Below are 25,148 nucleotides of genomic sequence, written 5' to 3'. Positions count from 1 at the left end.
CCTCCCCGCCGGCTATAATCTAAATCCCCGACTGATTGATTCATTTTCCTGAAGTTTCCGCGTGAGGCAACTTCGGGTGACTTTGGAAAACGAAGCGCTCAGAGTGCCATCCCGCCGGCGGTTTAGATTCTAGCCAGCGGGGAGGCGATTTGCTTAGCCCGAAGAAGAGGCGATTTGTTGTCAGGTGACTAAATCTCCCCGAATCTTCTCATCTGTCTCTGCCCTTACTGGTATCTCCATAGTCGTTTAGACATGTCGTTTGGACGGTTCTGCATTATTAGCAGTTTTAGACTACCAAGATTTCAGCTCAGCAGCTGTCTTTGTGAGCTGCTGTATCACTGACCTTGGTTGCATATTCAGTTAACCATAGCATTGCTCTGCCAAAAGTCTGATGTTAGCAAATTAAAACTGCTAAAATCTCTAGACTATTTAGACCAGTGATCCCCAACCAGTAGCTCATGAGCAACAGGTTGCTCACCAATCCCTTGGATGTTGCTCTCAGTGGCCTCAAAGCAGGAGCTTATTTTGGAATTCCAGGCTTGGAGTCAAGTTTTAATTGCATAAAAACCAAGTGTACTGCCAAGTAGAGTCTCCTGTAGGCTGCCAGTCCTCAAAGGGGCTACTAAATGACCAATCACAGCCCTTATTTGGCATCGCAAGGGACTTTTTCATGCTTGTGTTGCTCCCCAACTCTTTTTACCTTTGAATGTGACTCACGGGTTAAAAAGTTTGGGGACCCCTGATCTAGATAATTAGTGTAAATTGCAGAAGTTTTTAGAGGAACACTTTGTAAGCTTTTATTTATTTACTACGTCGGTTTAGAACTCCAGCCTTGGAACCCAACATTTTTTTGGTGTCAAAACTCACAAATCCGAATTTGTGAGTTTTGACACCAAAAAAATTTCAAATTTACCATTTGATCCTTAATAAATCTGCCCCTAAGATCTGGGTTGGAGATTAGAAGTCAGCACTCACCCTTAGGGTATATTGGATGCAGGTGCAGGTCTGAAGTGGCCACTTCCACCCGTTCTGTAAACAAATTCGATGAACAGACAGCACCGCACTTGAGATATATTTTTAAAAGGCCTTTATTCCAAAAGGGCTTATTTCAGGACAGACAAACAGCAGCAGTAAACAGTAGCTGCGGTTTGTCTGTCCTGAAATAAGCCCTTTTGGAATAAAGGCCTTTTAAAAATATATCTCAAGTGCGGTGCTGTCTGTTCATCGAATTTGCCTAAGATCTGGGTTCCAGGGCTTGAGTTCTAAACCCATGTAAACAGAAAGTAGATGATAAATTTCGATATTCGATTTTTCTAATTTTTTTCGAAATTCAAATCGAATTTGTACTATTCCCTAGTCGAAGTTCACAAAAATAGCTCGAAATTCGAATTTTTTGAAAATTTGGAAAATTTACCTCGACCTTTGGTAAATCTGCACCTTGGTGATTTAGCGTTATATCCCGATAAGATTCTTTATTTTTTGATTAATCGAGAGGGAATAATTTTCTTTTAGGAAGTTTTCTTTGGTGCAGCTGTTAACATCTAGTGATTTAGCTTTATATCTTGATTGATCAGAATGGAGCCATTGTCTGTTGGGAGGTCTTCTTCTGTCAGTGAAGTTGTTGAAATCTACTGATTTAGCTTTATATCCTTATTAGTAGTTGGAGAACCATTGTCTGTTGGGACATTTTCTTCTTGTTTAGGTGTAGTTGTTGACGTCTAGTGATTTAGCTTTATATCCTGATTGATCGAGAGGGAACATTTTCTTTTGGGAAGTCTTCTTCTTTTGGTGGAGCTGTTGACCTCTAGTCATTTAGGGTTATATCTTGATTGATCAGAAAGGAACCATTGTCTGTTGGGAAGTCTCCTTCTTTTGGTGAAATTATTGACTTCTAGTGAGTTAGCTGTATATCCTGATTGATAGGAGCAAAAACCATTGTCTATTGAGTAGTCTTCTTCTTTTAGTGCAGTTGTTGACGTCTAGTGCTTTGGCTTTTCAAAAGGGAACCATTGTCTGTTGGGAAGTCTCCTTCTTTTGGTGAAATTATTGACTTCTAGTGAGTTAGCTTTATATCCTGATTGATAGGAGCAAAAACCATTGCCTCTTGAGTAGTCTTCTTCTTTTAGTGCAGTTGTTGACATCTAATGCTTTTCAAAACCATTGTCTGTTGGGAAGTCTTCTTCTTTCATAGCTGTTGTTGGGATTAGCGTATTACTTATGGAGAAGCCATTGTGAATGGTCCCATGTCTTCTCTTGTGGCACTGCATTTGCTCAGATTTTTATTATAAACTGGCATCTCACATAAAGGCGTGCCAGCATGGTGTTTGGCACTGAGCGCATCTCTAGCTAAGTAATGCACTTAGCATCATTACAGACCTTAAATGTGCTCATTGAAGTCTCTAATTGCATTTTAAATTGGTTTGTTTTTCCGTTGAATAGGTGGGAATGCAAAGAGGGATGACAAAACAAAGTAAGGGGAAATAAAGGCTTTCTTTTTAATAAAAGCACTCATTACTGCCGATTGCGACTAAGTAAGGCGGCACACAGGGTCGTTCATGAACTGTATTTTATTGTGTTAATCATTTTCACTTAAACCAAAGTGTAATTGTGGCGGTAAGTGGTGTCCTTAGAGTGTTGAAAGTGGAACATTTCTCGCGCAATGATGAAGATATCAGCACTTCCCAACCAAATAAATCACTTTTGTCAGTCTAGCTGAAGTGTTATAGAGTTTAACATGATTTTACTTGTACATCTGTCCCTCATCTGTTTTCACATTTCTTCAGCATTATGTCTCTGTTTCACACATGGTATCTGCATTTCTCTCAAGTGCTAAATTGCCTATTTTGAACCAACAGTGGCTGATTACTATCTTCCCACTTAACCTACCTTTTCTTTAATACTTCTGTTTAATTGTTAAGTACTTCTGATGATTACATTCTGTTTCTACATATTACTAGTTTTCATAAGTCTGCTATAAAGCCATTTGCTTTGCCATGCAAAGCTTTCTTATCTTAAAGGAGAACTAAACCCTAAAAAATCAATATGGCTAAAAATGCCATATTTTATATACTGACCTTATTGCACGAGGCTAAAGTTTGAGCTTGTCAATAGCAGCAATGATCCAGGACTTCAAACTTGTCACAGGGGGTCACCATCTTGGAAAGTGTCTGTGACACTCACATGCTCAGTGGGCTCTGATTGGCTGTTGAGAAGCTAAGCTTAGGGCTCGTCACTAATTATCCAGCAGAAAATGAGCTTCCCCTGTAATATAAGCTGATGCTACAGGTTTGCTGATTATTAAATTCTGATGCTAATTGCACTGGTTTCTGTGCTGCCATGTAGTAATTATCTGTATTAATTACTAATCAGCCTTATATTGTGACATTTCTATTCTATGTGTACTGTATATTGTGAGTGGGTCCCTAAGCTCAGTAAGTGACAGCAGCACAGAGCATGTGCAGTGAATCAGCAGAAAATAAGATGGGGAGCTACTGGGGCATCTTTGGAGACACAGATCTTTACTGCTAAAGGGCTGTGGTTGCCTTGGGCTGGTACAGAAGCACAAAGCATAATATACTACATTTCTACCTACTTCTTTAGTTAGGCTTTAGTTCTCTCTTACGCCCTCCGCTAAACTATTATGGTTAAGGGATAAATAACCTATAATGATATAAACTGTGGTTTATAGATACAGTAGGGTCTTAGAACACCATGGTCTGTACAGACCATAAAGGCATCTAGAATACCATCCATAAAGCAGGATCTGAGGAACATTGCTACATTATAGAAAAAGAGAGCATAAGGCACACTTGGAGACTGTTGCACTCTCTTATCTCTGGACACTGTGGTCCTTAGGTGCATTTGTTCAGGTTCATCCACCTCTTGACTTTGTGCTGTGCTTGTTCCAATGTTCAGTGGTGGCACACACCTTTCACATGCAGGAACACAGTCAACGAGGACAATTGCCCATTTCTTTGATGCTGCGGTGTAATTTTCCTTATACCTGTTATGTTTTGGCACCAGTGTGCCAACTAATTTTAAGTGTTTTTTCCAAAGCTTTATGAATTCCGATTATTCATCTTCCGCTCAAGCCCCTTAATCTGTTGTGATTTTGACTGTGTGTACTCTAGTGTTGGTTCTAGCCACCATCCTGACTTTGTTTTTCTCTAGTCCAGGGGTCCCTGACCTTTTTTTACCCTTGAGCCACATTTAAATGTAAAAAAAGTTAGGGAGCAACACAAGCATGAATAAAGTCCCTGGGGATGAGAAATAAGGTCTGTGATTAACTATTTGGTAGCCCTATGTGGACTGGCTCTGTTTGGCAATACACTAAGGGGCCAATTCACCAAGCTCAAGTGAAGGATTCGAAGTAAAAAAACTTCGAATTTCGAAGTGTTTTTTGGGCTACTTTGACCATCAAATGGGCTATGGGAAGGTCCCCATAGGCTTGCCTAAGTTTTTTTGGTCGAAGGATAATCCTTCCATCGTTGGATTAAAATCCTTCGAATCGTTCGTTTCAAAGGATTTAATCGTTCGATCGAAGGATTATTAGTTTGATCGAAGGATTATTCGTTCGATCGAACTATTTGCGCGAAAATCCTTCGACTTCGATATTCGAAGTCGAAGGATTTTAATTCCCAGTCGAATATCGAGGGTTAATTAACCCTCGATATTCGACCCTTGGTGAATTTGCCCCTCAAACTTGCCTCCAAGCCTGGAATTCAAAAATAAGCACCTGCTTTGAGGCCACTGGGAGCAACATCCAAAGTGTTTGTGAGCAACATGTTGCTTGCGAGGCAGGGGTTGGGGATCACCAGAAAGTTTCTGGTTCCCCAAAATGGTGAAGACCAACAAGGGTTCTTCTTATGGAAGAGATGGACTTGAAGTGGCTCCTGGTCTCCTTAAGATTCTGCCTTTCAGTCATTACAGTTTCACTATACCTAGTCTGTTCCTCAGAAGTGAGTGGGGTCCTGGGCTCTAGAAGGTCGTCGGTCATGGGTGAATTGTAATGAAGACTTGGGTACAGTTGGCATTGAATTTATGCTGCCATGTATTCTAGGGTTGTTGTACATGAAAATTACATTGTATTTTACTACCATGTGTTGTGGCTGCATTTTATATTTGATTGGCATTGTATTTGTCTTGCCTTGTGTTCTGCAATGTATCAAATTCAATGTAGTTATCATATAATATTGTAGATATTGTCGTATACACAAGTGAAACAATCCTAATATTGTATTTGTGTTTTTTTTATTGCAGGATGAAAACATGAGGGCATGGCTATGAAAATGGACATCTTGGGAGGCACACTGGCCTCTCATTCTGGCATTGGCCTGCTGTTTCTAAATCTGCTTTGTAACCTCTGCCTATGCAATGGCCTTCAAGGAACCTCAGCTCAGATTTTTCAGTTTACCCACCCCGTTTACAATGCAACTGTTTATGAGAATTCCGCTGCAAGGACCTATCTCAACAGTCAAACCAAAATTGGCATCAAGTTAGCAAACATTTCATGGGACATCAAATACAGGATAATGTCTGGGGACGAAGAAGGGTTTTTTAAAGCTGAAGAGTTTGTAATTGGAGACTTTTGTTTTTTAAGAATTAGAACAAAAGGTGGGAACTCTGCGATACTGAACAGAGAAATTCAAGACAACTATTTATTAACAATAAAGGCTTCAGTGAGAGGGGAAGACCTAGAAGCTTGGACAAAAGTAAGCGTCCAAGTTTTGGACATGAATGACTTGAGACCTTTATTCTCCCCCACAACATACTCTGTCACAATAGCAGAAAGTACTCCAATACGGACTAGCATTGCCCAAGTTACAGCCACGGATGCCGATATTGGATCCAATGGGGAATTCTATTATTATTTCAAGAACAAAGTAGATCTGTTCTCTGTTCATCCCACTAGTGGAGTTGTGTCACTGAGTGGGCGTTTGAATTATGATGAAAAAAACAGATACGACCTGGAAGTCTTAGCTGTAGACCGTGGCATGAAATTGTATGGGAACAATGGTGTGAGCAGCACCGCTAAACTCTACGTTCATATTGAACGTATTAATGAACATGCCCCCACAATCACCGTGGTGACCCACATTCCTTCAGTCCTGGACACTGATCCAACCTATGCCGTTGTTACCATCGATGACCTTGACGAGGGAGCCAATGGGGAAATTGAAGCTATAACAATACTAACCGGCGATCCACTAGACCAATTTATATTGGTTAAAGAAGGAAAATGGATTAATGAGTATAAAATAAAACAAAAAGCTCCAGTTGAATGGGACAATTTTCCATTTGGCCAAAACTTAACACTACAAGCAAGAGACAAAGGTACACCTCAAAAATTTTCTGCCATTAAAAACATACATATCGCAAGCTTGAAAAAGGATACGGAGAAGTCTAGATTTGAAAAAGATGTCCATGAAGTTACAGTCAGTGAATTCTCCCCTCCGGGAGTTGCAGTAGCAGCAATAAAAGTTCAGCCTGAGCCAGTGTCTGTGGAATACAGTATATCTGAAAGTGAACACTCTGACTATTTCAGGATCAATCCTAGAACAGGATTAATTACCACAGCTTGCCATTTAAACGTCTATGGGATAGACAGATATTTATTGGAGGTCAAACAAAAAGGCACCGACATGAAAACTCAGGTGATCATTAAGTTGGAAGATGCCAATGATAACATTCCAGAGTTCCAACAAGCTTCCTATGAGGCATTTGTCAACGAAAGTGTTCCTGTCGGTACTAGTGTTTTAACTGTTTCAGCATTCGACAAAGACTTGGGAGAAAATGGTTACATCACCTACAACATTGCTAGTCTGAATGTGCTACCTTTTACCATAAACCAGTTTACTGGAACAATTAGTACATCTGATGTTTTGGATTTTGAATCTTCTCCAGAAAGCTACAGGTTCATTGTAAGAGCTTCAGACTGGGGGTCCCCCTACCGCCATGAGAGTGAAGTGAACGTTACAGTTCATGTAGGCAACGTCAACGACAATAAGCCATTGTTTGAAAAAGTAGCTTGTCAGGGAGTCATACCTTTTGACTTCCCGACGGGTGGGCACATAACTGCCGTCTCAGCCATAGACGTAGATGAACTGGAACTTGTTAAGTATAAAATAATTTCTGGCAATGAACAAGGATACTTCTATTTAAATCCAGATTCTGGGGTTTTACAGCTCAAAAAGTCTTTTATCAATTCTGGTTTGAGAAATAGTAACTTTGCCCTGAGGATCACGGCCACAGATGGTGAAACCTTTGCAGAACCGATGTATGTTAATATCACGGTGGTACATGGCAAGGTATCTTCTAAAAGTTTTATCTGCAAGGAAACCAGAGTGGCCCAAAAATTAGCTGAAAAACTTCTGAAGAAGACAAAAGCAAACGCCAAGTTGAATTATGAAGATAGTCTATTCGATTACTATTCTGTAAACAGGCAGCCTCCTCAGTTTGATAAGTCGTTCCCTTCGGACGTGTCCGTGAAAGAGGACCTCCCTGTAGGATCTCCCATACTCCTCATCAAAGCCACCGATGTAGATTCTGGATTTAATGGAAAGGTTCTTTACACCATCTCTGATGGCAACACGGACAGTTGCTTCAACATTGATATGGAAACTGGGCAGCTCAAAGTCCTGATGCCAATGGATCGGGAAACGACTGATAGATATATACTTAACATTACAGTTTATGATTTAGGCAACCCCCAGAGGTCTTCATGGCGATTACTGACGATACATGTGAATGATGCAAATGATAACAGCCCATTTTTTTTACGGGAAAGTTATTCAGCTAATACTTTAGAAAGTACCAGTATAGGAACGGAATTAATTCAAGTTGAAGCTCGAGATAAAGATCTTGGTCCAAATGGGGAAGTGACTTATTCGATTTTAACGGACACAAAGAAGTTTGCCATCAACAGCTCGAACGGAGTGGTGTATGTAGCTGACCAGCTGGACAGGGAGCTTGTTCAGAACTACACCTTGAAAATCGAAGCAAGAGACAAAGCAGAGAATGGGCAACAATTATTTTCAGTCGTTACTCTTTCAGTCTATCTAGATGACGTCAATGATTGTGCCCCAGTCTTCATACCTTCTAGTTACACTGCTAAAGTTCTTGAAGACCTTCCTGTTGGTACCGTTATATCATGGTTTGAAACCCAAGATCCTGACCTTGGCCTTGGAGGCCAAGTACGGTACTCTCTGGTGAACGACTACAACGGAAGGTTTGAAATTGATAAAACCAGTGGCGCCATTCGCTTAAACAAAGAGCTGGACTACGAGAAACAACAGTTCTACAACTTAACAGTGCGAGCCAAGGACAAGGGACGGCCGGTGTCTCTCTCGTCGGTTTCCTTTGTGGAAGTGGAAGTAGTGGATGTTAATGAAAACCTCTATACCCCCTACTTTCCTGATTTTGCAGTAACTGGATCTATAAAGGAAAACTCTCGCATTGGAACAAGTGTTTTGCAAGTAGTGGCCAAAGACGAAGACAGCGGAAGGGATGGAGAAATACAGTATTCCATACGAGACGGGAGCGGCTTGGGGCGATTTAGCATTGATGAAGAAACTGGTAAGTGCTTTAAAAAGGTTTAAGAATATTGTCTTATATCAGGTTTTTTATCCTGAGAATTGTTTGTTCTTCACAATGTAGAGCTGCTCCGTTTGCCAGTAGGCGTAATGCTACCGCGCTTGGAGTGTTGTGAGAGCAAACATAAGGAACATTAATAACAATGAATCAGGATTAAAGGAAAGCTGTCATACATGTTTTATCTAATCGTATTTGCTTGAACACGGCCTTAAGTACCACGGCTTGTGTTTCTTTCATTCCCTTTATATATTTCTGTTCCCACTTTGGCTGATTATATCTTTTTAGGCTTTATTATAATACATTTCTGTAAAGACTTCTAGATGGGAGATGTCAATTTGGGATTGACATGGGTGGATGATGAGGTTTAATAGTAAGAGCGTAAGGTTGTCCATCGGTTTTTTTTTTCACAATAGTTTTGGATTTCATATCCTTATTTCTGAAATATATGTGTGTGTAAGTGCATGGCTACTTTATCTTAAAGGGATGGTTCACTTTCAAGTTATCGTTTAATATGTTATAGAATGGCCAATTCTAAGCAATGTTTCAAATGGTCTTCATTATTTGGTTTGTAGTTATTATTTGCCTTCTTTTTCTGACTCCAGCTTTCAAATGGAGGTCACTGAGGCCTCTCATATTCATATTCCAGTCTCTTATTCAAATAATTTGGATTTTATCAACCAGATGGGAGAAATTGCAGACCGGAGAGCCGCTGATTAAAAAATAAGCTAAATTACTCAAAAAACACAAATAATAGAAAATAAAAACCAGTGACCCCCCCCCCCATTTGAAAGCTGGTAAGAGTCAGAAGAAAAAAGTTAAATAATCAAAAAAACGATTAAAAATAAATAATGAAGAACAATTAAAAAGTTGCTTAAAATTGGCCATTCTATAACATACTACAAGTTAACTTAAAGATGAACAACCCGTTTAAAGGAGAAGGAAAGGCTGAAGCTTTATCAGAAAGGTCTATATAAATACACCAGTAAACCCTCAAAGTAATGCTGCTCTGAGTCCTCTGTCAAAATAAACACCACATTTCTCTCCTTCTATTGAGTACTCATGGGCTTCTCTATCAGACTTCCTGTTTTCAGCTTAAACCTCCAGGTCTTGGGCTTGAGCATGCTCAGTTTGTTCCTCTCCCCCCCTCCCTTTTCCCTCCTCCCTCGTCCCCTCCCTGCTGTAATCTGAGCCCAGAGCTATGAATGAGGAGGGAGAATCAGGCAGGAAGTGATGTCACACCAAGCTAATATGGCAGCTGGTATCCTAAACAAACAGAGAGCTTCTACAGCTGTTTATTCAGGTATGGTAAAGCATTCTAAAGAATAAATATAGTGTTATAGCTTGCACTATTGTGGCTAATCTATTGGCAATAAACTGCACGGCAGCTTTCCTTCTCCTTTAATATAAGTGCAAAAGGCATTTGGCAATATGATCTCCACTCCTTGCTCCATTTGCGGCTTTCTATTGGCCAGTCGGCTGCTTAAACACCTCTGAATAATTAATCACCTGTCTCGTTACAATGAGAGCCACAGATTGAATTGCCGTGCCCTGACACGGCCGCTTATTTACCGTTTGTTTAGTCCATTCACTCATTATGAAGTGCCCATCGATTTTAGGTTAAAGGCTTTTCCGCAAATCCAGATGTGTCACGGGTTATTGGCTCGGGCAATTAATGAAAGTCTGTGGTGCACAGGCTTGTGTTGTTTTTTTAGGTAATTTAAAAAAAAAACAAACAATGCAATAGATTTGCTTCTGGAATGGATAACGTGTGTTCTGCAGACTGGATTTCATAGTAATAAATCAAGGGTAAGTAAAGTGTGTTATGGATTCCAATGAGAAAAGCAAACGACTAAGGTGCAGCTGAGAGAAGTTCTGTGGCACTGTATATTCAGAAAAAAGGGCTTTGGAAATGACTTTGCTTTAATTGTCTCCATTATCTGTGGAATCAAAGGCAAATCTGGGCTTTCATGTCGTGTCATTATACTGAATAAATGCGGGGCCTGATGAATTACTTTTGCCATGGGTCGCTCCTATTTATGTAAATAAATACAAATAGGTTGATCGCTGTTGACGTATGTGCAGTATGTCCATTGTGTATTTTATCTAAAGTGGAATTTCAACTTTAAATTAACTTCAGTATAGTAGTTTCAGGTGGAAGTTACCTTTTTAATTTGACATCTGGCTCTTTGAAAATGTTGGACAGCCTACATGGTAGTATGCATGCTATTCTGCAATCCCCCCGAGAATCTATTAAACACATAACTACTATAGGCACCATCTCTCCCTACTATACCTGCTATCCCACAGTCACACTCCCTTCCCAGAGACTATTATCCCACTGTTACTATAGGCACCATCTCTCCCTACTATACCTGCTATCCCACAGTCCCACTCCCTTCCCAGAGACTATTATCCCACTGTTACTATAGACACCATCTCTCCCTACTATACCTGCTATCCCACAGTCACACTCCCTTCCCAGAGACTATTATCCACTGTTACTATAGGCACCATCTCTCCCTACTATACCTGCTATCCCACAGTCACACTCCCTTCCCAGAGACTATTATCCCACTGTTACTATAGGCACCATCTCTCCCTACTATACCTGCTATCCCACAGTCCCACTCCCTTCCCAGAGACTATTATCCCACTGTTACTATAGACACCATCTCTCCCTACTATACCTGCTATCCCACAGTCACACTCCCTTCCCAGAGACTATTATCCAACTGTTACTATAGGCACCATCTCTCCCTACTATACCTGCTATCCCACAGTCACACTCCCTTCCCAGAGACTATTATCCAACTGTTACTATAGGCACCATCTCTCCCTACTATACCTGCTATCCCACAGTCACACTCCCTTCCCAGAGACTATTATCCACTGTTACTATAGGCACCATCTCTCCCTACTATACCTGCTATCCCACAGTCACACTCCCTTCCAGAAACTATTATCCCACTGTTACTATAGGCACCATCTCTCCCTACTATACCTGCTATCCCACAGTCACACTCCCTTCCCAGAGACTATTATCCACTGTTACTATAGGCACCATCTCTCCCTACTATACCTGCTATCCCACAGTCACACTCCCTTCCCAGAGACTATTATCCCACTGTTACTATAGGCACCATCTCTCCCTACTATACCCGCTATCCCACAGTCACACTCCCTTCCCAGAGACTATTATCCCACTGTTACTATAGACACCATCTCTCCCTACTATACCTGCTATCCCACAGTCACACTCCCTTCCCAGAAACTATTATCCCACTGTTACTATAGGCACCATCTCTCCCTACTATACCTGCTATCCCACAGTCACACTCCCTTCCCAGAGACTATTATCCACTGTTACTATAGGCACCATCTCTCCCTACTATACCTGCTATCCCACAGTCACACTCCCTTCCCAGAGACTATTATCTACTGTTACTATAGGCACCATCTCTCCCTACTATACCTGCTATCCCACAGTCACTCTCCCTTCCCAGAGACTATTATCCACTGTTACTATAGGCACCATCTCTCCCTACTATACCTGCTATCCCACAGTCACACTCCCTTCTCAGAGACTATTATCCCACTGTTACTATAGACATCATCTCTCCCTACTATACCTGCTATCCCACAGTCACACTCCCTTCCCAGAGACTATTATCTACTGTTACTATAGGCACCATCTCTCCCTACTATACCTGCTATCCCACAGTCACTCTCCCTTCCCAGAGACTATTATCCACTGTTACTATAGGCACCATCTCTCCCTACTATACCTGCTATCCCACAGTCACACTCCCTTCTCAGAGACTATTATCCCACTGTTACTATAGACATCATCTCTCCCTACTATACCTGCTATCCCACAGTCACACTCCCTTCCCAGAGACTATTATCCACTGTTACTATAGGCACAATCTATGTTGTGGGGGGCTCAGAGCGTAGGGCCCAACTGCTGCATAAGTGCTTTTGACTCTCTTTCAGTGTAGTTGCCCTTGATTGGACCTTCCCTCGCCACTTCCTCGCTCACAAAAATGCATTGTTTAATTTTCACAATTTTCCCCCAATATTTGAGAGTATTTATATCATTTTCATCATAAATGGCCTTCAGACTTCTAAACATCCATTGCCTCTGGCCTCCGTAGAGAGCAGTAGACAGTCTGGGAATGTATATTGTCCTTCTCTCCTGTGTAACATATAATACTATAAGTCAATATGCTGTGATAATAATAATAGAGTCATAATATATTAAACCTTATCATCCACCGTATATTCATTCCTTCAATTATATTATCCTCTCTACATTTTGATGGGAGCTGACATTTTAAGAGATTTTTGCAGCTCTGTGGATTGTATTTAATATTAGTTATGGCGTTCTCTGTTATTAACCCAACAGTCTCGCTGACTCAGGTCTCTTGATGTGCTGAAATCACTCAGTAACTCAATGCAGATGTTCTCCAAGGCTACATTATACATGAGCAGTGTGAAAATATTGTGTTACCTTGATACATAGAATTTCATGGCTTCTGTCAGCTCCTTTTACACTTTGTTATAGGAAAAAAAATCTGACTTTTCACAACCCCAAAATTATCATTTTTTTAACCCAATTCTCTACTGAATACCCCGGTGTCATATTTTCATTTCTTTTTTTCTTATTGCAATGTTTGAAATTAAACTCAATATAAACCGGTAAAGGGTTAAAAAAAACTGTATCGGAGTGAGAAAAATAATAGTTTGTTGTAAAATCAAAAACAGCTTGTGAATAAATCATCAAAGTGGAATTGGAGAGCTACTGTTATTAAAGGAAAACTATACCCCCCAAACAATGTAGGTCTCTATTAAAAGATACTGAGTAAAACAGCTCATGTGTAAAACCCTGCTTCATGTAAATGAACCATTATCATAATAATATACTTTTTTAGTAGGATGTGCCATTGGGTAATCATAAATAGAAAATTGCCATTTTAAAAAATAAGGGCCGCCCCCTGAGATCGTAAGATTCACTGTGTACACATACAAACCACATGTAAGGTCACATGAGCCAATTAACAGACAGAGTTCTGCCTTTTGCTTCCATACTTCTTCCTGTTACAGTTAGTGTTGTAGTATTTCTGGTCAGGTGATCTCTGAGGCAGCACAGATAGAGTCACGAAATGGTGGCTCAAGGCAAGAGATGTAAAAGGGCAATATTTATGTGAATATATATTCCAGTTTGGTAAGATTCTTTAATATGTCATTCAATTTGATATAAACTATCTGTTGCTTAAGTATTCATTTTGGGGCTATAGTTTTCCTTTAAATAACATACGTAATTGTGCTCCGACTTTTGGTTTATAAATGAGAAGCAGTGAAGCTGAAAGCAATTACTTCCTATATATTCTGTATGTTATAATACCTGGCATGCAATAAAGGTTGGGATAGCGCAGGTCAGATAGTTGCACCCTCCACCGACCCAATGGGACCAGCACAGTAAACAACTCCATATGGTTTCACAAATTGCAATCTTCAGACTGGTAATGTGCATTGATGGATACTTATATTTTGCTCCATGTTGTATTAAACCTTTGGGGCTTTATACGTTTTGCAGAAATGAGTAGTGATGGGCGAATTTATTCGACAGGCGCGAATTTGCGGTGAATTTGCGCGATTCACCACCAGCGAATAAATTCGTGAAACGCCAGCGAAAATTCGCCTGAAAAATTCATCGGCGTCAAAAAAAAAAGGGCGCCAGTGTAAAAAAATTGGGCGCTGGTGTAAAAAATGAGACGCCGTTTCGCAAATTTTATCGCCATTTCGCGGGAAATTCACAAATTTTCCGGTGAAGCGAAACGGCGCAAATTCACCCATCTCTAGAAATGAGAAACCTGCTGTATTGTTTTCATTTGACTTTCTCTAAAAGCATTCAGGCAAAGACATTTATTCAGGACAAAGGGACAATAAAAGATAATGTCTAGTGTGATCTAGATGGTTTGTTATAAAGAAGGAAAATAGCTAGAGATGGGCAAATTTATTAGCCATGCATGGATTCACGACAAATTTCCACATTTCGCCGACCGTGTATGTTTTTTTTTTAAACTGTGGCACAAAAAAATCGCTGCTCCAAAAAAAAATTGGCACGCGTCAAACCTGGCGCGCACATCAAAATTATTTGGACGCCCTTTAACTTTAATGGATTTGGACAAAATAGTCGCTTGTGTAAAAGCTGTCGTTTGTCAAGATAATTTCGACGCCCGAAAATTTGCCCATTTCGCAAATTTTTAACCTGTTTCGCAGATTTTGCAGCTGTTTTGTGAAATTTTCGGCAGAACGGGACAGATTCGCCCATCACTAAAAACATAATAATCTAATAAGATGCAAAGGTACTGTGGTTAGCATTGCTGCTGTAGAACAGACTCCACTTTATCCAAATAATCCAAATTTAAAAAAATTATTTTCTTTTTCTCTGTAATAATAAAACAGTAAGTTGTACTTGATCCCAACTAAGATATAATTAATCCTTATTGGAAGCAAAACCAGCCTATTGGGTTTATTTAATGTTTATATGATTTTCTTGTAGACTTAAGGTATGAAGATCCAAATTACAGAAAGATCCATTATCCGGAAAACCACAGGTTCCGAGCATTCTGGATAACAGGTCCCATACCTGTAGAGTTCGTATAGTCTTTTCATTCTTGAATTTGTTTCTTCTGGGTGTTCAGGTTTTTGAAACTTAATGATCTGGACATATGGACTTCTGGGAAGGGACTGATAGTAGGGAGAGATGGTGTCTATAGTAACAGTGGGATAATAGTCTCTGGGAAGGGAGTGTGACTGTGGGATAGCAGGTATAGTAGGGAGAGATGGTGTCTATAGTAACAGTGGATAATAGTCTCTGGGAAGGGAGTGTGACTGTGGGATAGCAGGTATAGTAGGGAGAGATGGTGCCTATAGTAACAGTGGGATAATAGTCTCTGGGAAGGGAGTGTGACTGTTGGATAACAGGTATAGTAGGGAGAGATGGTGTCTATAGTAACAGTGGGATAATAGTCTCTGGGAAGGGAGTGTGACTGTGGGATAGCAGGTATAGTAGGGAGAGATGGTGTCTATAGTAACAGTGGATAATAGTCTCTGGGAAGGGAGTGTGACTGTGGGATAGCAGGTATAGTAGGGAGAGATGGTGTCTATAGTAACAGTGGATAATAGTCTCTGGGAAGGGAGTGTGACTGTGGGATAGCAGGTATAGTAGGGAGAGATGGTGCCTATAGTAACAGTGGGATAATAGTCTCTGGGAAGGGAGTGTGACTGTGGGATAACAGGTATAGTAGGGAGAGATGGTGCCTATAGTAACAGTGGATAATAGTCTCTGGGAAGGGAGTGTGACTGTGGGATAGCAGGTATAGTAGGGAGAGATGGTGTCTATAGTAACAGTGGATAATAGTCTCTGGGAAGGGAGTGTGACTGTGGGATAGCAGGTATAGTAGGGAGAGATGGTGCCTATAGTAACAGTGGGATAATAGTCTCTGGGAAGGGAGTGTGACTGTGGGATAACAGGTATAGTAGGGAGAGATGGTGTCTATAGTAACAGTGGGATAATAGTCTCTGGGAAGGGAGTGTGACTGTGGGATAGCAGGTATAGTAGGGAGAAATGGTGTCTATAGTAACAGTGGATAATAGTCTCTGGGAAGGGAGTGTGACTGTGGGATAGCAGGTATAGTAGGGAGAAATGGTGTCTATAGTAACAGTGGATAATAGTCTCTGGGAAGGGAGTGTGACTGTGGGATAGCAGGTATAGTAGGGAGAGATGGTGCCTATAGTAACAGTCTGGGAAGGGAGTGTGACTGTAGGATAGCAGGTATAGTAGGGAGAGATGGTGCCTATAGTAACAGTGGATAATAGTCTCTGGGAAGGGAGTGTGACTGTGGGATAGCAGGTATAGTAGGGAGAGATGGTGTCTATAGTAACAGTGGATAATAGTCTCTGGGAAGGGAGTGTGACTGTGGGATAGCAGGTATAGTAGGGAGAGATGGTGCCTATAGTAACAGTGGATAATAGTCTCTGGGAAGGGAGTGTGACTGTGGATAGCAGGTATAGTAGGGAGAGATGGTGCCTATAGTAACAGTGGATAATAGTCTCTGGGAAGGGAGTGTGACTGTGGGATAGCAGGTATAGTAGGGAGAGATGGTGTCTATAGTAACAGTGGATAATAGTCTCTGGGAAGGGAGTGTGACTGTGGGATAGCAGGTATAGTAGGGAGAGATGGTGCCTATAGTAACAGTGGATAATAGTCTCTGGGAAGGGAGTGTGACTGTGGGATAGCAGGTATAGTAGGGAGAAATGGTGTCTATAGTAACAGTGGATAATAGTCTCTGGGAAGGGAGTGTGACTGTGGGATAGCAGGTATAGTAGGGAGAGATGGTGCCTATAGTAACAGTCTGGGAAGGGAGTGTGACTGTAGGATAGCAGGTATAGTAGGGAGAGATGGTGCCTATAGTAACAGTGGATAATAGTCTCTGGGAAGGGAGTGTGACTGTGGGATAGCAGGTATAGTAGGGAGAGATGGTGTCTATAGTAACAGTGGATAATAGTCTCTGGGAAGGGAGTGTGACTGTGGGATAGCAGGTATAGTAGGGAGAGATGGTGCCTATAGTAACAGTGGATAATAGTCTCTGGGAAGGGAGTGTGACTGTGGGATAGCAGGTATAGTAGGGAGAGACTGTGCCCATAATACTATTAGGCATAACAGGCTGTGAATATTCCAGAATATTTTCTACGATTATAAAGATACAATAATTCCATGTAAGTTACTTGATGAAATTTATATGTAATTATAGGCATAGGATAATAAATAAAATAACCTAAATCCAGTTACTGAACTGACCCAATATATATCAGCTGCAGAAGCACAGGGGCCTTATGAAGATTACTTGTAGTTCAGTTGGCTGCTAGTTATTCACACATTTAATGTAAAAGAGCTGCTGGTAATGGAAAATCTGTTATTACCAATGAAGCATCACAGCTAATCAGCAAACCTCATTCATCAGGCAAAAGAGGGACGGAGATGTAGGGAGACTGCAGCTAAAAAAACAAAGCCAAGAAAAAGAAGACAGAATTTTGTTATTGAGAATTAGCAGTGCAATATCACAGTTACAAGTATAACCTTACTTTCTCCCTAACTAATTCAAATTTTCAAATCAACGTAAAACAAGATACTAGATCTAGTCTGGCTCCACTACAGGTCCAATAATGGAAACCACAGTCATTAACGCTTAGCTAGTTCCAACCTATTAATCATCTGATAAATGCTGCTGAGAAACAGTACTAAGCACGGTTCAGCAGGAACAGCACCTAAGTTTACTCCTAGCTTTTTTAGATAGATACCAGAGTCATAAATATCATCCTGTACTAAGCACAGTTCAGCAGGAACAGCCCCTAAGTTTACGCGTAGCCTTTATAGATAGATACCAAAGGCATATACATTATTCTGTGCTAAGCACAGTTCAGCAGGAACAGCCCCAAAATGTACTTATAGCCTTTATAGATAGATACCAGAGCCAGAGATATTATACTGTACTAAGCACAGTTCAGCAGGAACAGCCCCTACATTTACTTGTAGCCTTTAAAGATAAATACCAGAGCCTTAGATATTATCCTGTACTAAACACAGTTCAGCGGGAACAGCCCCTAAGTACATAGATACCAGAGCCATAGATATTATCCTGCACTAAGCACAGTTCAGCAGGAACAGCCCATAATTTTACTCATAACCTTTATAAATAGATAACGTAGCCATAGATATTATCTTGTACTAAGCACAGTTCAGCAGGAACTGCCAATAGATAACCCCAATCTGTGCGAAGTAGATATTCCCCTATTTTCTGACTGTGGCATGTACACCCTAATATTTTCCTAACAATACCTTATTGAACAGGCCTTGCTGCCTTTTGTCAGTGAAAAGACGCCCAAGATACTGGAGAACAAACATTTAGGAAAAAAAGTGAATATATCAGATCTCCCAAGATGTGCCTCGGCCCCAGGGGTGAAGTGTACAGTGTAAACAGCAGTCACGGCTCCATGCATTGCTGGTTCTCTGCCATTTTTAGCCCAGAGTGATATTTTCATTTGAAAGCCCATCTTCCCTGCAGTCTGATTGAATTTTTTCCAGCTCTTTTCATATGTATTCTGTATGACGAAAATACGGTGCAATGTGTCTTCATGGTTCAGCTCCCCCTGCTAATAATAGCTGTATGCTGCGAGTGTGCATGTTCCCTACTGCTGCAATACGTCTTCCATTAATGCAGTTACTGCCTTTAGCTTTGTCAAACAACTAAGAAAACTCAGTACAGAAGACAGCAGTGAAAGAAAGAAAGAAAGAAAGAAAGAAAGAAAGAAAGAAAGAAAGAAAGAAAGAAAGAAAGAAAGAAAGATGGTTGGGTTTCCCTCATTAAGAGGACTTTATTTCTCATTCATAATGAAGTCTATACATGTAAATGAAGCAGCATTATTTGCACATCATCAACAGACCCAATTATTGAGTGCTCTAGCCAATTTCTCCTTATTGATTCAAATTTTAAGAAGCAACTTCTTGACAATTTGTCTTGCCAGATTGGGCTTTCAACAGAGTAAGCAGAGACATTGTTGAGGGGGACCTGGAGTTGAAATACACGTAATTTCACAAGCAAAAGTCAAGGTTGGCATGGTTCAAGCAAGGTAAAAAAAACAGGCAGAAAGTCAACAGGAGGCATCTGACAAGGGTTTTATAGGTCAGGTCACAAGTAGAAGTCAAGGTTGGCATGGTTCAAGCAAGGTAAAAAAAAACAGGCATAAAGTCAACAGGAGACATCTGACAAGGGTTTTAGAAGGCCGTGGTTGTGGTCCAAGTTGGGTTGCACATTTTAGGTGATAGTTGACTGTGGAAGAAAAACTTTAAACAGGAGTTTGACCTCCCTTGAGTGAAGGCAAGGAGGATGCCCTGTCTCAAATTGAGATTCCACCAAAGACATATCCCAGAATTGCCCATCTATAGACTCATTTCCACATAGACAAGTTCATATATTCCTTCATCCACTAGAAACTTTCTTAATGCTGACACTAATCAGAAATATCAATTTGTACTCCACTGCTATGGCCGGGAGTTCCCGGACATAAACTCCTTTACTTTCAGCATATGTAAAAGTCTAAAATGGTCTATAATCTGTTATTTATTTAATTTTCAGGCAAAGTGAAAATGCCCTGTGTCTCTACCCACCGCCCAGATCGCTTCCTAATGGTTTTCTGATTTGATATTTTTCAGACGACTGCCTTTGCTTTAACTTGATGGGTATCCCAGTAATTGGGTTGTAGCGAGAACATAGTCTACGGCACCGTTTCCAAGATTAAAATTCTGTCACTGCTCAAGATAAATGAAGAGTAAATTACTCCCTGAGATGTTTAATATAATAGCATTGTATGTGTTATCTGTAATTAGTTTCAGCTTCAGCTTCTTCGTAACTTATTTGGTAGCACTCCAGAATTCTCTAGAAGGAACATGTACAACGATGCCAAAGAATGGACAGAGGGTTATGGGCTGTAGGAGGCGAGATGGATATTACTATCTCATTAAAGTCCATGCACTTCTAGCACAAAATTAATATTTGGTGAAAGATGACATATTTCTCTAATATAAAAAAGTTTTGTTTTGCCACGCCCCCCATCTGCTCAAGGCACACCCATGTCCAGCCTATTTTATAATTCATAGTCCCAATATACTAGCTTGAACAATGGGGGCAATTGAGGCCACACCACCAGTCTACAATGGTAATGCCCAATTAATCACGGAAACTCCCAGGTGTCAGGAGGCTTCTCTGGTGGAGCGAAGCACTGTGTTTTGTTGCAAAAATTTTAAATAAAAGGATGTTAGAGACCAGGGTTCAATGGCCGAAATTGTCTTTCTTAGTGAAGCTCCTGGGTGCTCATAAATTACAGTCTTTCCTTGATCCATCCGTTCCTGACCTCCAGCCTTGTTCCTGACTTCACTACTCAATGCCTGCCCTGATATTTTGCCTGGATATGCTTACGAACTTTCTTAATTCCTCTGATACCGCAAATTGGACTTTTCTGAATACAGCTTCCTCTTTGGCCCCGACTCCGACCTACTAGAGTCGACAACAGCTTCTACAGGAAACCACACCCACTTTTGGATTATCCTCAAATATGGTGGAGATCTAAAGCCTCAAACGAATCTGGCTAAAACATACTGTACCTCCCAACATTTTGGAAATAGAAAGAGGGAACAAAAAATTTGCCACGTGCAGCGTGGCCATTTTTTGACCACGTCCATTTTTGTGGCCTCACCCCTAATTACCATGTTCATTTTGCAAAATTTGGCAGGTTATGAAAGTTTGAACTTATTTCTGTGTTTTTTCAGTTATTACAGTTTTGCTAATGAAGGGGAATTGCCCTTTAAGCTGTGAGTCTAACTTTTCCCAAGGGACCTCCTTATCTAAATTGTTACAATTACTTATCTCAATATTGTTACAATATCTTAGTTGCACCTGTGGCTGGTCTGGGCTCTTTGCCAAAAGTTAATTAAGTTAGAAACTATGTATCTTTTTCTAGCTGTTCAGTGCAGAGTAAGATTGCACTTTTCAGTACAAACACGGGACTGTGGGTTGAGCTGTCAAAAGCAGGACTGTCCCGCTGAAAACGGGACAGTTGGTAGGTATGCTAAAAATGCTGTATTTTATGTACTAGCCTAACTCTACCATCCCAGAGGTTCAGCAGCTTTATAACAGTAATGATCCAGGTATTCAAATTGAATGCAGAAGCTCCCCATCTTGGATCTTGTTAGGCCATCTTTTGTGTGTCAGTGACACTGCACATGCTCAGTGTGCTCTTAGCAGAATGTGAGGTTACTATATAGAAACCAGGGACCACTATTAAATTCTGATGCAGAATGCATTGACTTCTGAGCTGCCCAGAGCATGTTCTCTGAATCAGCAGCAAAGGAACTTCACATTCACAGAGCTTTCCTCTTACAGGGCTGTTGTGGCCTTGATCTGGTAGAAAAGCCTTAGTCATAAGGTATAGCCTTTCTAGCCTTATTCATTGTTAAGCAATCATCCTCTTTGAAGGCAAAGTTGAAGGTCACAAATTTATAGCAAAATGTTCTTCTTCTTTCATAAAATGACATTTTTGCCTATGGATCTATTGAATGCTCCTGGATAACTGCCTTCAGTCATGAGTCTTCAACTTGGCAGCAGCAGCAAGCGCCGGGAGTGATGTATCCTGTGATATCTCATATTGGGTAGCTCTATATTCAAAAAGGCATTAGCCATAAATTAGGAAACAATAGAGTAATGGCTAGATTGACTATAGTGCATTTGCTCATAAATGTCATGGCGTTACATGAGAAAGCACTTCCTTTTTATTGCTCTTCCAATAAATGTTGTTATGTGCAACACGAGGAACCTGCACCACTTTATATCATCTGGAGGTGTGAGAAAATAAGCATTTACAGATTTATTGGCTCAATCTAATTTGCAAGAATATATTGATACAATATTTATTGGCATATCCGTCATTGTGAATCCTGCCTCTCGTCATTACAATGTATTGAGTGTCTGTGGTCAGGCAAATGAATATAATACACAGATGGTTTATGGAATGGGTAGATTTAGCTTGGGTGCAGCCACAACACAGTTACTCCTAGCATCAACAAAAGTTTGAAAGTGCTCCTTTGAATTGGTACATTTATATGTGTAAAATTGTTTAGTCCTAGGAAGACAGGAACTCTGGTATTGTACCATAAAACATTATCATACTTCTAGTTGCCTTTTATTGTGTCTTCTTCGAGGCTCTGTTTTTGAATAGAGCAGAGGTAGTAATTACCCCATGGCTCCATATGCAGCTTTATAGAGGTTCTCCTGATACTCTTCCTTGGTCAGATAGTCCCCTGCGTTTGTCAACAAACTCCTCTCTATTTGCTTCATCCCCTCTATATCCACAGTTAGGCAAAGTACCCTTGGTTGCATATGGGTTGTTGTTTTTCAGTCTGTGAATAGACCCATGCTATTGCTCAGTTTCTACAGGTAGCCATATTCTGACTGATCTTCCATGGAGTCCAACCATCAACCATAGGACTTGTTCAAATGAAATGCAAGCTATTGGACAGGATGGGGGATACCTATGTATATCTCTGAGCCCATCCATCATGAATACAGTTCATGCACTGCTTAATGCTGGCAGTGCTGTATTCATGGGGGGGGGGGCTAGACCTTTGTGCTTCATTCAGCATTAGAAAACCTGCGTCTAAGATGCAAAGTGCATGGCAGGGTGCAAATGTTAAAAAAATGTATGTCAGATCTTTGCACTTTACATTATGCTCTGTAATTTAAGAGAGGCCCTTTGAGTCCTGAAAAGATCTTGGAACAATTCTATGTGACTCTAGATCAGTGATCCCCAATCAGTGTTGCTCACCGACCCTATGGATGTTGCTCCCAGTGGCCTCAAAGCAGGTGCTTAAATTTTGGAATTCCAGGCTTGGCGGCAAGTTTTGGTTGTATAAAAACCAGATGTTAGAGTCCCACCGCAACCCGCATACTTACCCGCTTGGATGCACTACCCGACCCGCAAGTATCCGCAACCCGATCCACACCCCTCTGACTATCAAGAAACAGGAAATGCTGTCATTGTAAACCGGAAGTGACATTATTAGAAGTAGGCGTGATCAGTAAAAAAAGAATCAAAACTCGCTATTGAGAAGACTTGCGACCCGTTTATGTAGGTTTTTGTGGCTACCAGATATACTGCCAATCAAAATCTCGTGTAGGCTGCCAGTCCACATAGAGGCTACCAAATGGCCAATCACAGCACTTATTTTTCACCATCAGCATCATTTTTGATGCTGTGCTGTTCCCCAAATCTTTTTACATCTGAATGTGACTCACGGTTAAAAAAAGGTTGGGGACCTCTGCTCTAGATGCAGCCTATTCCTGAATTCTGCACTAAGCTGGGAGAACATCTCTTTAAATTCCTTGTGGCTTGTATTTTTATCTTTCTATAAAGCTTTAAAAAATACCGGCAGTTTGAAAGCATTTTTCTGCTTGGAGAATACATTCAATTTTATGGATTATCGTACTGAAAAAGTGCAAGCGCATTGCCGGAAACCCTGAGCTTGCACTGCCGACAGCTCACTCTGGGCCAGATCAATATCTATCTGCTGATCTTTTCTTTGAAACATCTTCAGAATCTAAGCAGCTGACATTAAGTGTTGTCGCCTCGGAGTAATTGTCCTGTCAATATGGAGCCATTGCTGTGATGTCCCTGTTTTAAATACAGTATGAGAATGCTGCTTGCTAGCGAGCCGAATTAATCCAAGCAGCTAATATCTCGATTTGGGCTCCGGGCCAGTCTTTTCAACACAGCACATGGAAGCAAAGGGGAACCAGATTATTACTGCCTTTAGTGTTTGATGTCTTTGCTCCCAGCTGGCATACTAATGAAATTTTTATTATTCCTTGATAGTTTATTGACTTGTCAGTACTACTTATCTTCCAAGAGAAAAATAATTTGGGCTTCCACCCCCCCCCCACTAAGCAAGAATGTATGTTCTTTAAATATACTTTTTCTTTGATCCACCCTTTTCTATAAAGAAAGGAACTTAACTTCACATTGCAATGTTGGGCTCCTATTTGTTTAAATAGGTCAGAGCTGTGCTTAGTGGTGATGGTTCCTAAACCCACAATACTTCAGGGTCAGACTTGGGCACCTAAGGCCTCCAGAGAACTGGACAACCAGGACCCACTCTTGCAACAAAAATGTGATACAGATTGTGCCAAATTGTGTAGATGTGTAAACACCTATAGTGGAAATAAAAAAGAGCCGATAGCTGTTGGCCTAGACTGGGGACTATTTTGACCAGATTCTCTGGTCACTCGAACCCTGGTTGTTTGTAATCTAACCTGCAGTTTATTATGCTTAAACACACTGGGGCAAATTCACTAAGCGCCGAAGCGCTGAACGCTAGCGTCAATTCGCTAGCGTTGGGCATTTTCGTTACTTCGCAAATTCACTAACGAACGCTGGCATAGATTCGCTAATGTTACTTCGCACCCTTACGCCTGGCGAATTTTCGATACGGACGTAACTACGCAAATTCACTAACGCGCGCAGTGTACTGAACGCTACCTTTTACGCTAGACTTACTTCGCCACCTCAGACTAGGCGAAGCACAATAGAGTAGATAGGGATTGCTTCAAAAAAAGTCAAAAGTTTTTCTAAGTCCCAAAAAACGCTGGCGTGTTTTCTACATTATGGGTGATAGGCTGAAAAAGATCGAAATTTTTTTTAGGACTCCCCTCCTTCCCCCCTACATTTCCTGACTCATGGCAACTTACCTATACAGTGGGCACATGTGTAGGGCAAAATAAAATTTTTATTTGATGTTTTGAAGGTTTTCTAGGCATTTGTAGTGCTGATACGTATTCCTCCATTGAAATTTGAATTTGGCTCCGTATGCAAATTAACCTTCGCTAGCGTAACTTCGCTTCACTTAGCGAATCAACGCTAGCGCAACTTCGCAACCTTACGCT

The 25,148-nt window shown here is 40.8% G+C and overlaps 1 protein-coding gene across 7 annotated transcripts in view; it reads left to right on the top strand.

Annotated features, from left to right (window-relative positions):
- LOC108708756 (protocadherin Fat 3-like) overlaps positions 1-25,148 on the top strand; it is a 406,168-nt gene that overhangs the window by 133,578 nt on the left and 247,442 nt on the right. For all 7 annotated transcript variants that reach the window (XM_041582699.1, XM_041582701.1, XM_041582700.1 and 4 more), the window contains exon 2: positions 5,260-8,574. In XM_041582699.1, the coding sequence (XP_041438633.1) occupies positions 5,277-8,574 (3,298 nt within the window). In that variant the 5' untranslated portion in view covers positions 5,260-5,276. The remainder of the gene's footprint in view (positions 1-5,259; positions 8,575-25,148) is intronic.

This window comes from Xenopus laevis, chromosome 2L (genome assembly GCF_017654675.1).
Source record: "Xenopus laevis strain J_2021 chromosome 2L, Xenopus_laevis_v10.1, whole genome shotgun sequence".
Taxonomy (NCBI): Eukaryota; Metazoa; Chordata; class Amphibia; order Anura; family Pipidae; genus Xenopus; species Xenopus laevis.
The sequence above is the reverse complement of the archived record's forward strand: the minus strand, read 5'-3'. Positions and strand labels throughout refer to the sequence as shown.